The sequence below is a fragment of the Epinephelus lanceolatus genome, chromosome 18 (assembly GCF_041903045.1).
Source record: "Epinephelus lanceolatus isolate andai-2023 chromosome 18, ASM4190304v1, whole genome shotgun sequence".
Lineage (NCBI taxonomy): Eukaryota > Metazoa > Chordata > Actinopteri > Perciformes > Serranidae > Epinephelus > Epinephelus lanceolatus.
In genome coordinates this window covers 33,566,583-33,579,643 of record NC_135751.1, presented here as the reverse complement: position 1 = coordinate 33,579,643, position 13,061 = coordinate 33,566,583, and the positions used below count along the sequence as shown (strand labels likewise).

The window sequence follows — 13,061 nt, the reverse complement described above, 5'->3', positions numbered from 1 at the left end:
AATATTTCCTAAAGACCATTACCCAGTTTTCTCTCTATAAATGTTCTTTTTCACTGACACAGGTAGCATCCAAGATGTCAGTGCATTATCACCATGTCTATGATCATATTTTCTGCTCCTACAGATGGAAATGGAGCTTATTAATAAACAGTTAATATTGTTAATGTTCTTTGGGTTTTAAAAAATAAGAAAAGTTTGGTCAAATCATCTTTGATAATTACAGCAGATAAAAACATGTTGTGTCTCTCTTGATTTCAATACTACCATCAATGTGCCACAGTCCACCTTCATTCCCCCCCATTTCCCCCTCTCACATCCCTTTGCTTTAGCTCCCTATATGTGTGTAAGCAAAAGAAATGAGCTCAAAAGAGGGAAAGACATATGTGAGACAGAGAAAGTGAAGTAAATAGAGAAACAAAAAGATTAAAAATGCAAAAAAAAGAAACTAGAAAAGTGCATCCAGTAAAGTGCACTTCTCCGAAAGGTGTTTAAGATGCATCTAACAGTGTAATCGTATTGTAACCGAGTTAAATTTAAAAGGGAGACAATAAATGGGACGAATGGGAAGTCCACACCCAAATGAAACATTATTTATTGAGAACATTTTGTTCAAAACACCTAACAAAATAAAACCCCTCCCTAACTCTGTCTGCTGTTCCAGACAAAGAAGAGTTGAATCTCACTTAATTCACCTTTGTTTGCCTTTATTTGTTCAGCTTTGGTGTCCTTGTCCCTAACAGTTATGTCTATGTCTGTTTAAGTAGATGGGAGCAGTGCAAAAAAAAAATCAGAGTCATGTGTACATAAACTGTACTGACAATAAAGGTGATTCTAAATCTCTTACGGTCAAGATGGCAGTAAGGATAACAAAAACGGGGGTTCATTCATTTCATATCGTGCCTAACTTTCATGGACTGTAACATTTCGGGTTTGGAATCTATATGCAAATTCTCCAGCTAAAATTGCTTTGCTTTGCTTTGTTTTTGTTTTTGAGCCATGACAAAGGCTAAAATGTGGCCTGCAGCAGACATGGTAAGCCTTGTTTTTAACCTAAATTTAGCTGACTGTTGGAAAACTTGCGGCCTCTACTGGCCAGTTAAGAGAAGTGAGGCGTCAGCAGTAAATGACATGTATATTGGGGAGGACGCTTCAATCCCAATATTCAAATACACTCAAAATGTTGCATCACTACAACCACAAGAGATCTTTGAGCATACAGCCATAAATGTGCACAAAATATATTAGGCTGATTGGTCTAGTAGTATGTGAGATTAGATGCAGACAGACAGATAAATACATGACTGAATGCATGAGCCTCTCCAGGTTTATGCTTGGTCGAGATAAAACTGAGATGGAAGAAGGGAGAAAGAAGAGAGAGGGAAAGAGCAGGACACGGTAGTAATAATTAAGTCTGTGAATTCTGTACTGTTTTTGTATGTCTTTTGATCAAAACTTCATCCTAATGATATGTCGGAAAAAATTGAACTGAGACAGAAAAATTTCGCTCAATTTAAAATGTGTATAACGTTAAATCTAAATTCTTAACTTCTTGTGAATAACTGATGGTGTTGTATGTGTGTCTGTGTGATTCTGGATGGAGTGAATGGAGGCATGCAGGTCATGTAACCAAAGTGAAATCTCTCTCGTCTGTCTTTCTCTCTGCCATCTCTCTCCAAGCCTCACACGAGTAGTTGCCTACATGCTTGTGTGTGCGCATGCCTGTGTGTGTGTGTGTGTGTGTGTGTGTGTGTGTGTGTGTGTGTGCTCGCCGGCCCCCCTGAGAATGTGTCTCAGTGAACGTCTGAGGACCGTGACCTTGAGGAGAGTGAGGGAAAGAAAACAGATAAAGAGGGAGAAACACACAGGGGGGCACTGAAGGTGACAGAGGACAAAACAGATAAGTGAAGGAGAGAAAGGGAAGCAAAGTGAAGACAGGGAGGAGAAGGAGAGGAGAGAGATGGAGGCTGGAAGGCGACAATATGTCCCTACAGAACGCAGACTCTTAGAGGAGAAGATGAAAAGTATCTTATTTCACAGCACTAAAACTGGAATTTGTTCGCAACACAGTTGGGTCGATTTCCGTTTTTGCCGGTACGATCTGGTGTACAAGCTTAAACCAGTTTGATTTTAAGCAAACCAGGTGAACCAACATTTGTCATCTGGCTAATTGAAAAATCGTTGAAATCGGAAACCTGTGCTTATTAAAACCCCCCGGACGGGACGTGAAAAGTGGACATGTCTGGGCAAAAGAGGACGTTTGGTCAGCCTACTTTATAGCACATCCTGATGCCTCTGAATCCCCTTTTACGTCTGGAACCTCCCGTCTACAACGGGCTTGAGACACACCCTTGTTGAGGACTTGGTTACTCTCTTATACTGCAGGCTCCTTCAGGAATCTGATCCCGTTAGATTCAGCAGGGGGAACCTCTTGTAACCGCGTGCCTTTGCTGACCCCAGCAGTGTTTGAACCCTGGACCTTCGGCATTGGAAAACGAGCGTGCTAACTACTACACTAGCACATCCTGACGCCGCTATTCCAAAATATAGTGGAAGAGTAACTATATATTTATGTGTAGACATGTAAGAACTGTTAGCAAAGTTATTGCCAGCGTTATTTTGGTCATGTCTACCATTGCACGAAATGTCGCCTCATTTGTGACGCCTCACAGAGGATATAACAGCACGCCCTTTAACATGACGAACCATCCTGTACAGAGTATTACAAAGGATCTATTTTGACCTAAACACAGTTTGCATGTGGACGAAAGGACAATTATCTGTGTACATGTGAACAAGGTCTGAGGTTTCAGTCAAAGAACTTGGTCATCTGAACTCTTATGTTGTGACTTCAAACCCTTCACTGGATTGGGAGTGAATGATTGCTTTGTGAAACACTTGTTTTCTTAATGAGAGTTAGATGAGAGGATCAATAGCATTCAAGTGTCTCTATGGTGAATGTTAGGCTACAACCAGCAGTTGGTTAACTTAGCTTAGCACAAAGGCGAGACAGCTAGCCTTACTCTGTCCAAAGGTAACAAAATCCACCAACCAGCACCTCGTTTTTACAACTTGGTTTATGTTAGTGAGCTTTAGAGGTGCTGATGAGTGGATTTAGTTACCTTCAGACAGAGCCAGGCCAGGTATTTCCCCCTTTTCCGAACTTTATGCTAAGCTAACTGGGGCTAAAGCAGGGAGACGTGAGGAAACAAAAGCAAAACTGCCCCTGAACAGCTCCACTCTACTCTGCGATCAACACATTTCAGAATGACTCTGATGTTTAGTAGCTCGGTGTCAGTTAGACAGAAGGAGGACAGGAAAAGAGAAGCTAGAAAGAGGAAATGCACAGAGCGGGGTTATCCTCTCCACTGCCAAATGTGTTAATGAGTGGGCCTACTGGTCAGCCACACACACGCACACACACACTCGCCTGGACCTGCAGTGTGCCAGACCGGATGGTACTACAAGTGTGCCTGCCAACTGCTAACAGCTCTCCCAGAGAGGCTCTCACTCAGACACACACAGATGCACAGTGCACACATACACATTCACAAGCATGCCATACCGACACATTCAGATACACGCGGCCACACGTTTGCAAATGCTTCAGCATGAAAACACAAATAGACTGAAGGTGCGAATGTACACACACCTCAAATTTCTGCCGTAGCTCCTCGTTGCCCTCCTCCCCCTCCGGAGCAACAGGAACGTTGAAGTACTCGCCTTCTTCCTGGGAGAGCAGCTTAAACCTGAAGAGAGAGAATATTTCCCGTCAAATCAATTCCCAATTAGTTTATACAATTTGAGCGTTTAACTGCTTCCATTAGGCAAAGCTGCTGAATGTTAGTGTGCCCATTTAAAGACCTGAAGAATAATCAGCTGATTATTTAGTAATTCCCTCTCCTTCATGGTGATCCTGCAAAGCCTGACACAGATGAGCCCACAACACAGCTGAGATGCTTATCGCTTAACAAAATCAATAGAATATAATTTTTCATATTGGCCTTGTTACAACTGATGCTACAAGTTTTTATCTCACCTCCATATTCATTGTAAATAACATTGTACTGTGTGTTTATGAACTTTTACTGTAGTTATTTTCCTTTTATGTTTTCAGGTTATGTTTTCGGCATCATTCCTGTTTTACTCTTTCTGATTTATCGACCTATTTGGTGCTGATGATGATAAAATGACTGTTTATTTAAATGCAGACTGGTGGCTTGGGCAGTAGTGATTTCTGAGCTGTTTCTGGCTCAGCAAAAAGGATCTTACTCTTCAACAAAAAGGTTTATTTCAGTTGGGATCTTTTCCATAATGTTGTCAGACACTTAGAATAACAATCTGAGCCTGTCAGTGGCAAAAACAAGCACTTTTAGTGGACATACTGACGGTGCACTGCAGCGATCTCACTCAATACTGGGCCAATTTCAAAAGCTGTTTTTCCCTGTAGTAACAGTCTGATTTAATCAGACGTCTTAATTTTTAAGTCAACACGTCATCGAAATTGGCTTTAAAATGAATCATCATTGGCCAACATGCTTGTTCGTGACCTCTATACATTTTTTTTTAGTCTCAGGGCTCTATTCTTGTGACCCCTGTGGCATGAGTCATAGTAAAGTGCACCATGCCCAATGCATCAGCAGTGTGCCAAACACTCTTCTGGCAATGTCTTGGCCAGGCTCTCCTGGCTCACCTGTGGCACACTTGGATACAGGGTGGGATCGGAAAGCATACATCATCATGAATTATAGCCAAAGTGGGGCTGTGACAACCATGGCCAATCACATTCACTACTTTCACCTCCTGTCAACGCAGAGCTCTACCTGTCATGATGCACTGAGAGTTTGGGAATCCTGAGGAGAGTTTTCCCCTGACAAAACAAATTGTTGTACAGCTCAACTGAAGCCCAAATACACTCACCAGCGACTTTATTAGGTATGCCTGCTATAATCAGCCTATCATGTGGCAGCAACTCAATGCATTTAGTCATGTAGACATGGTCAAGATGACCTGCTGAAGTTCAAACTGAGCATCAGAATGAGGAAGAAAGATGATTTAAGTGACTTTGAACGTGGCATGGTTGTTGGTGCCAGGCGGGCTGGTCTGAGTATTTACTGGGATTTTCACACACAACCATCTCTAGGGTTTACAGAGGATGGTCCCAAAAAGAGAAAATATCCAGTGAGCCAAAATGCCTTGTTGATGCCAGAGGTCAGAGGAGAATGGCCAGACTGGTTCAAGATGATAGAAAGGCAACATTAACTCAAATAACCACTGGTTACAACCAAGGTCTGCAGAAGACCATCTCTGAAGCAACAACACATCCAACCTTGAAGCAGATGGGCTACAGCAGCAGAAGACCACACCAGGTGCCACTCCTGTCAGCTAACAACAGGAAACTGAGGCTACAGTTCACACAGGCTCACCAAAACTGGACAATAGAAGATTGGAAAAACGTTGCCTGGTCTGATGAGTCTGGATTTCTGCTGCCACATTCAGATGGTAGGGTCAGAATTTGGCGTCATGGATCCATCCTGCCTTGTATCAACGGTTCAGGCTGCTGCTGGTGGTGTAATGGTGTGGGGGAGATTTTCTTAGTACCAACTGAGCATGGTTTAAACACCACAGCCTACCTGAGTATTGTTGCTGACCGTGTCCATCCCTTTATGACCACAGTGTACCCATCTTCTGATGGCTACTTCCAGCAGGATAACGCACCATGTCACAAAGCTCACATCATCTCAAACTGGTTTCTTGAACATGACAATGAGTTCACTGTACTCCAATGGCCTCCACAGTCACCAGATCTCAGTCCAATAGAGCACCTTTGGGATATGGTGGAAATCTGCAGCAACTATGTGATGTCATCATGTCAATATGGACCAAAATCTCTGAGGAATGTTTCCAGCACCTTGTTGAATCTGTGACACCAAGAATTAAGGCAGCTCTGAAGGCAGAATAGGGTCCAACCTGGTACTAGCAAGGTGTACCTAATAAAGTGGCCAGTGAGCACATACTGCCAAGAGCACTAAGTAGCCATGTGATCAAATTGTTAATGAAATAACATTGATTACAGGCACTTTAATGATGACTGGTTCAGAGCCCTTGCACAGTGGAAACACCTAAAGGAATAAAGGCGATCAAACACTGCCAACAGGTTGCAGTCGTGTTATCAGACAGGTTTCAGCTAACAATTAAATCTGCTGCTGGCTGTTAAGATGAATGACCATATTGTGTTTAGACAGTGATGGAGTTACTCAGTCTGTGCTAATTATTTCAGCTTATCTGACACAATTTACAATTAAAATCACATCAGTATCAAAGTAAGATTATGTCACAAGCTTAACTCTTTTAAACCTAATGCCAATTATCTTCCATAGAGGGCAATAACATAGAAACATACAGGCATTTAGCTTCAGCTGTTCATGTCTGTCTCATTCTAGCTGCCTGTGCCAGCACAGGTGTGAGACTCTGGAGCTGCACACAGATGGAGTAGTGGAAAACACACACTTGCACAGGTTCTCTTTGCTCTGAATATCAGGTTTTTAATGGCATCTCTCCACCTCCACCAGTCTACCTCAAATGTTGGCATCTCATTAAAAACCCTGACAGGGCAGCGTCAGCAAAAAGAAGGGAAGATAGAGAGATATAGAGACTGAGTTACAGAGAGAGAGGGAGGGAGCTGGAGAGATAAAGAAGCTGAGATAAAGAGACAGGGTAGAGATGCTTTGGCACCGAGTATCACCAGAATAAAAAGAGAAGCTCCAACTAAAGTATTTCTCCAACAGTGCAGTAATGAACAAGGTCACCTTCACTCTCCCTCCTCCTCTACCTGCGCTGTTCCTCCGCCTCACATCTCTCCAACCCCCCCCCCCCCCCCCCCCCCCTAATCATCCATCCATCCCTCTTTTCATCTCACCATCCATCCACTCCGTTTTTCTGGAGCTCTGAGATGCCGAAGGACAGTGATCCCATGAAGTCGTTGCGGCTGGTCAGGTCCCAGTCCCACACCTCCACCGACAGACGGCGGTCCTTATCGTACTCCTTCAGGTGGCTGGGGGAGAAACAAGGACAATCAACAGTTGGATGACGGCCCACAGTGATACATGTAGGTGTTTAATATTTCAAGTTAACTTTAAAGCCACATGAGAGCAGTCTTGGATTTATCTTTCCTGCCATGACAATTTGTGGCCTCTGAAGCGTGCCTGGTATAATTCCTCCAGTAATCAGATGCACCTCATTTTCCAAACACAAGAAGCAGTAGCTGTCTGTGTGTCTAGCCTGTGTGCTACATTCAGGCTGCGTTCACACCACACATGTTTGGAGCAGTTCATAAAAACTTTTCTACCATCTCTTATTTTCATTTGTTGGATAGGTGCAAAAATCCTCTCAAACTGAACATGTGCACCCAGCTGTCTGAAAATACACATCTCACTGTCCTTCCATGCAAACTGTGATGGAGCTTATTAAGAATATAATTGGAGCCAACTGCTCGAAACAACCCCAAAACATAGCTTTTATGAATATAAGGCGCCAGATGTTTTTATCTGAGTGCCAGCGGTTACATGCTTGGAAAGACGAGCACGATGTAACGCTCTAAAAACACTGAGTGAGAGAGATGGAAGAGAAGAACCAGAGAAAAAATAAAGAGGGAGAGACAGACAGAAAGATAAACATAATAAAAGAGAAACCAAACATGATGTAATGAAGCCTTACAATTTAAAGGTCTCATTCCAAGTGGGGTTGAGGCAGCACTTTATGGTCTTAGTCTTCTGTTTGCTCTCGCTGCGTGGATCTGGGATCAGTTTAAGCTTCACGTAGGGGTCTGACAGACCATTGGGGTCCATGGGAACCAGATTCCTGCCCTCTTTGACTGGGGGGGGGGGGGGATGGAGAAAACAAGACAGAAAGAGTGAGAAGACGAGAGAGGAAATTTGTTCATGTGTTCTGTGTTCATGAAGAAGAAATCTCAGAGAGTCTCAGTTTCAGTTCACATAACGTACTGTTACACAGACACTAAGTATACATTTTTTAACATATGAATTATGAATATTAAACTCTTGGTAGCCTATTAGAATAAAATAATCAGTTGCTTTTTCAGTTCACTAGATACATTTTGCTGCAATAAAAATGACTGAAGTGAGATGGACAGGGCAATAATATCATATCATGGGGCCTCTGGTGAATCCCACCTCTATGAGTTACTCATTAAAAATGCCCATTGATAAAATAAAAGTCACAATATTAAATCTATAACATGTTATTGGTAAACTGAGACGAACAGAAAAACCAAAGAGAAACAGAGAGTAAAGTACACACATGTGATTAATGCAACCTTAAGTAAAACAGACTAAAGACGACAATTGTGTAACACATTTTAAGTATGATTTTCTTGTGGAGATTATAACCCTTTTAGTTTTATTTTCTTAAATCTTCAAGGGAAAACAACCTGCCATTTGCTTCATATCCAAAGTGCTGCAACTCCAAATGTCCTACTCTGAACCTTGTGGACACCAATACTGGAACATTTCACCCCAAAATCAAAAATACATATATTTCCCCGTACCTGTAGTGCTATTAATCAGTCTAGCTTATTTTGGTGTGAGAATTGCAGAGCGTTGGAGATATCAGCTGTAGAGATGTCTGGTCACACTCGTAGTTTACTTTCCTTAAAACAAAACACTTCAGGGTTCAGACTACTTTGTTACAAAGACTTAAAAACATGCAGCCACGTGGACTGACATGCCACTCAGATCCAGAGCAGGAGTTGGGCTGTGTCCGCACCTTTTTTCCGTACAATCGGGTCGTGCCAAGGTCAGTGTATCTAACACCTGAGCAGAGTCTGTATCAGCTCTGAACCTGCCCTTCTGCCAGTGTTAGTTTGTTCTCTTTCTATTTGGGTCTCCATGGCTGGCACCATTTTGAATTTAGTCTAATGTTGCATTCATGTGGTGTCAGAATAATTGGAGAAATGAGTTTCCCACTGGCAAATTCACGTGAATGGCCCCTAAAGTCGGAACAACAACTATGAAAGCACACGACTTGCTGACTTTGATGTCATATTACCAGGAAACATGGTAAAAAAGTAAATGGTTGTTTCTTTGTTAGGAACTTTTTATCAATTCACGTATTGCATATCAATTTCTTGCTCACATGTAATTTGCAATATGGTATGTCCATTATAATGGAATTAGATGGCACTCAGCTTGTGGTGCTCAAAGTGCCAAAACAATACATTTGAAAAACTCAACATCAATGTCTCTTTCTAGAAATCATGACCTGCTGACTTATGATACTCCACAGACACTGTTGTGAGCTGTTTCATGTCGGAACCAGGGGCGTAAATATAGACAGTGCAGGCAGTGTGGTTGCACTGAGGCCCTTGAGGTGTGGGGGCCCACACTTGAAAATATGCCTGTGTTCAAAGAAGAACTCTCATTTGATTAAAAACAGTGCCATTTGCTATATATGGCCATCTCCATCATGTATAACTTTTCTTTATTTATAAAACAGTTAATAGCATCTATAACAACATATAGGCTTATTCTATGACTGTAAATCAACTATTCTATAAATCAAATATTCTATAACAACAAATTAGCTGTCGGCCGGTTGGCTGGTGTAGTTTGGTAGAGGGAAAAAAGTTCCTACATGAAACTTCTCACAACAAGGTCTGTGGATTATCTTAAATAACTGGGTCATGATTTCTGGAAAGAGACATTGCTGTTGAGATTTTAAAATGTATTGTTTGCCACTTTGAGCACCACAAGCTGAGTGCCATCTAGTTCCATTATATTCAAGAGAAGGCAGACATCTCTACGGCCGATATCTCCGACACTCTGCAACTCACCACAAAACAATTTAAACTGTTAAACTGCGCTATAGGAAAGAGGAAAAATGTGTATTTCGGATTTTGTAGTGAAGTATCCCTTTAAAAGCTATAAGTGGAGTAAAATGATGATTAATCGCCACTCGCTCTTCTGCACATACCATGCTGTGGGTAGCCTGCATGAGTGGAAACAGCAGGAGGGTTCAAACCCACCCTTATTTCTCTGGTGCACATGGAGCAGTTGTGCCTTAAAATGAGGGTCTTATAATTTTATTCAGAGCCCACGCGTTACTTATCATAATTAATTTCAACCCATATTTAGCAGGTTGACAGGTGTTCATTTCAAGTCTTCAAGTGAGTATGTGTGTGAATTTGTGGAGTGTTTCCTGTCAATAATCTTTTTAACAACAAAACTCTCTCCTGAAACCAACTAATTAAATTAAGCATGGTAAATCTGAGGCAACAGAAAACACACACATACACAGAGCAGAACACCCAGAGCTGTGCTGGGGGTTAAAGCCTTAAGGTCGCCAGATCTGTCTGTAATGACCATGTAGACAGATGAAGGTTGCCAGTTCCTACACTAATCCTCCTTTTGTGGCCGTCTGTTATTGGGCTGTAATTGTATTCCGGTGGCGTAACATCCCCTGTGATTGGAGTGTGTGTGAATTTGTGTGTGTGTCTGTGTGCACAATTATTGTTGCTGGTCAAGTTGTGAGGTCACATCCAATTACCAGAATCCAGGCTGGCGCGGCTGTGTCTTAGGCAGCTCGCTAGGGAAGCTCTCAAGAACACACACACACACACACACGCACACATGCGCACACATGCACACACACACACACACACACAAGAACCTTTACCACCCCCTATATAAACACACACACAGCACAAAGAACTTAGCTGAGGCAGCTCAATAATTGTAATCTGTGGAAAAATGACAAAGAACGGCAGAGGAAGCCATGATAAGCTGAGGTAGGATGTGTAATGTTTCCATGTCGACTGTGTCGACTCAAATAGTCACGTTATGTATAAATACATTTTAGTTTCCAATTTTTCTTTCTTGAATACTCCAGATTCAGGAGCCAGTGCTGTTCATAGAAAAGACAGACTCCCTGTTTCAAGTTGGGGACTCTCAGTTTCACACGCCAGCTCAGGCCTCTCCCTGCCAAAGAGGTGACATTACTTATTTATGACCTTTTAAGAACACTTAAAATCTGATCTTACCCTGCCGAGTGCCCAAAGATCCATCTGCACGTAGAAACCTAAAACTATGTCTCTTGGTGTCTCAGTTTACCAGGTCAGTTACACTAACAGTGTGGTCACACTCGTAGTTTACTTTCCTTAAAACAAAACACTTCAGGGTTCAGACTACTTTGTTACAAAGACTTAAAAACATGCAGCCACGTGGACTGACATGCCACTCAGATCCAGAGCAGGAGTTGGGCTGTGTCCGCACCTTTTTTCCGTACAATCGGGTCGTGCCAAGGTCAGTGTATCTAACACCTGAGCAGAGTCTGTATCAGCTCTGAACCTGCCCTTCTGCCAGTGTTAGTTTGTTCTCTTTCTATTTGGGTCTCCATGGCTGGCACCATTTTGAATTTAGTCTAATGTTGCATTCATGTGGTGTCAGAATAATTGGAGAAATGAGTTTCCCACTGGCAAATTCACGTGAATGGCCCCTAAAGTCGGAACAACAACTATGAAAGCACACGACTTGCTGACTTTGATGTCATATTACCAGGAAACATGGTAAAAAAGTAAATGGTTGTTTCTTTGTTAGGAACTTTTTATCAATTCACGTATTGCATATCAATTTCTTGCTCACATGTAATTTGCAATATGGTATTAGGTTGTAACCATTAGTTTCCGTCCACGTAGAGTGACCTAGATTAGCTAGCAAAGTTATTAATTAGATTTGACCCCGATAACATATTAGGTGAAGCGATAGTTTAGTGGTTTTAAGAAACGTACTGGTGCAGAAACAGCTATCAAGGTGTTGTTTTAACACTCTGAACAATAAAATGCAACACCTCTTTTTTGTGGCGTCCATGACTTGAAAGCTTATTAACACACCAAAGTTGGAAGGATGACAACTTGAAAAGTGGAACCATCTGAGGAGCACATGTGAACGCAGCATAATCATTCTACTTCAACTTATTTTGAGTCAGTTTCAAATCAAGTCTGGTTTTTTTTCTCTTTTTTGTTGAAAATAATTTGTTAATTTTGAGTTTGGGTAGGTGCTACACTTTACTGCACTTAAATGCATCTTCTAACATAGTCTAACGGGCAAAAAGCAAATCAAGGAACGGATTAAAATTAATCTCTATAAATGGATATCTGCATAAGTGTGTGCAGAATCTGTAGGTACTGAGACAATGTTTTGGTACTGAAAGCATTCTGGTTTCCGTTTATAGTCCGTTTATGGTCCAAGTAGGATTGACGAGAGCAAAAGAGGCACAAAGCATTGGCCAAAGTGCAATCTTGGAACCCATTTTTATTAGCTTTATACTAATTTATCTGCATTCACACACAGATATCTGTTTTTAAAGACTAGCAAAAATGTTGTCGGGGCTTGTCTCAAATTGCTAACCGAACTGTACGCAATGATCGGCACAGAAGAGGAAGTCTTGCACTGGATATTCGCTGATTACACCAGAACCCCCAAAATACTAGCCATTGACCACTTGAAGCTTTTCATGGTCAGAAAGACAGCCGATGGGTTCTGAGATTGGATTTAAGTACTACAGTAGATGAGACTGCAGGTGAACTTTATTTCAGAGATGACAAAGAGGGGCAGTTTGAAATAGAGGAGAAGGGAGAAGACACCATGTACAGTAAAATGATGGGGGGATGGCTGCCATCATAGAAAAATTGAAAATGACAAGTGTCACATAATCCAGAAATAGGTCAGTCTTGTATTGTCACCACAAATTAAGTGCACCTGAGTTCACTTGAAAGTGAGACTTTCCAGTCTGCCCCCGCCTGACATGATGCTGAAACATGGGTCAGAAAGTTTCTCCTCAGCGGCTACTGAAAAGCAAACTTTTGCAATAAAAGTCAAAACTGCCTTTTTTTTACAAACAACAATTGAGATACAAAGCTCTCAGGGCTGCGGGGAACATGCAGCGTCCTTTCAAACCATGACTGAGGGGAGAGCTTCCTGGCGAGCTCGCAGCGCGAGAAAACCTCAAGAAGTGAGAGAAATGAGGTTTTCGTGCCGTTGAAGCGCTGT

At 42.0% G+C, this 13,061-nt stretch overlaps 1 protein-coding gene across 2 annotated transcripts in view; it reads right to left on the bottom strand.

Moving 5' to 3' along the window:
* Nucleotides 1–13,061, bottom strand: part of prkcbb (protein kinase C, beta b) — a 173,640-nt gene that overhangs the window by 71,923 nt on the left and 88,656 nt on the right. For both annotated transcript variants that reach the window (XM_033644341.2, XM_033644340.2), the window contains exons 6-8: nucleotides 7,714–7,870; nucleotides 6,917–7,051; nucleotides 3,650–3,746 (exon numbers count right to left, since the gene is read on the bottom strand). In XM_033644341.2, coding sequence (XP_033500232.1) covers nucleotides 3,650–3,746; nucleotides 6,917–7,051; nucleotides 7,714–7,870 — 389 coding nt within the window. The remainder of the gene's footprint in view (nucleotides 1–3,649; nucleotides 3,747–6,916; nucleotides 7,052–7,713; nucleotides 7,871–13,061) is intronic.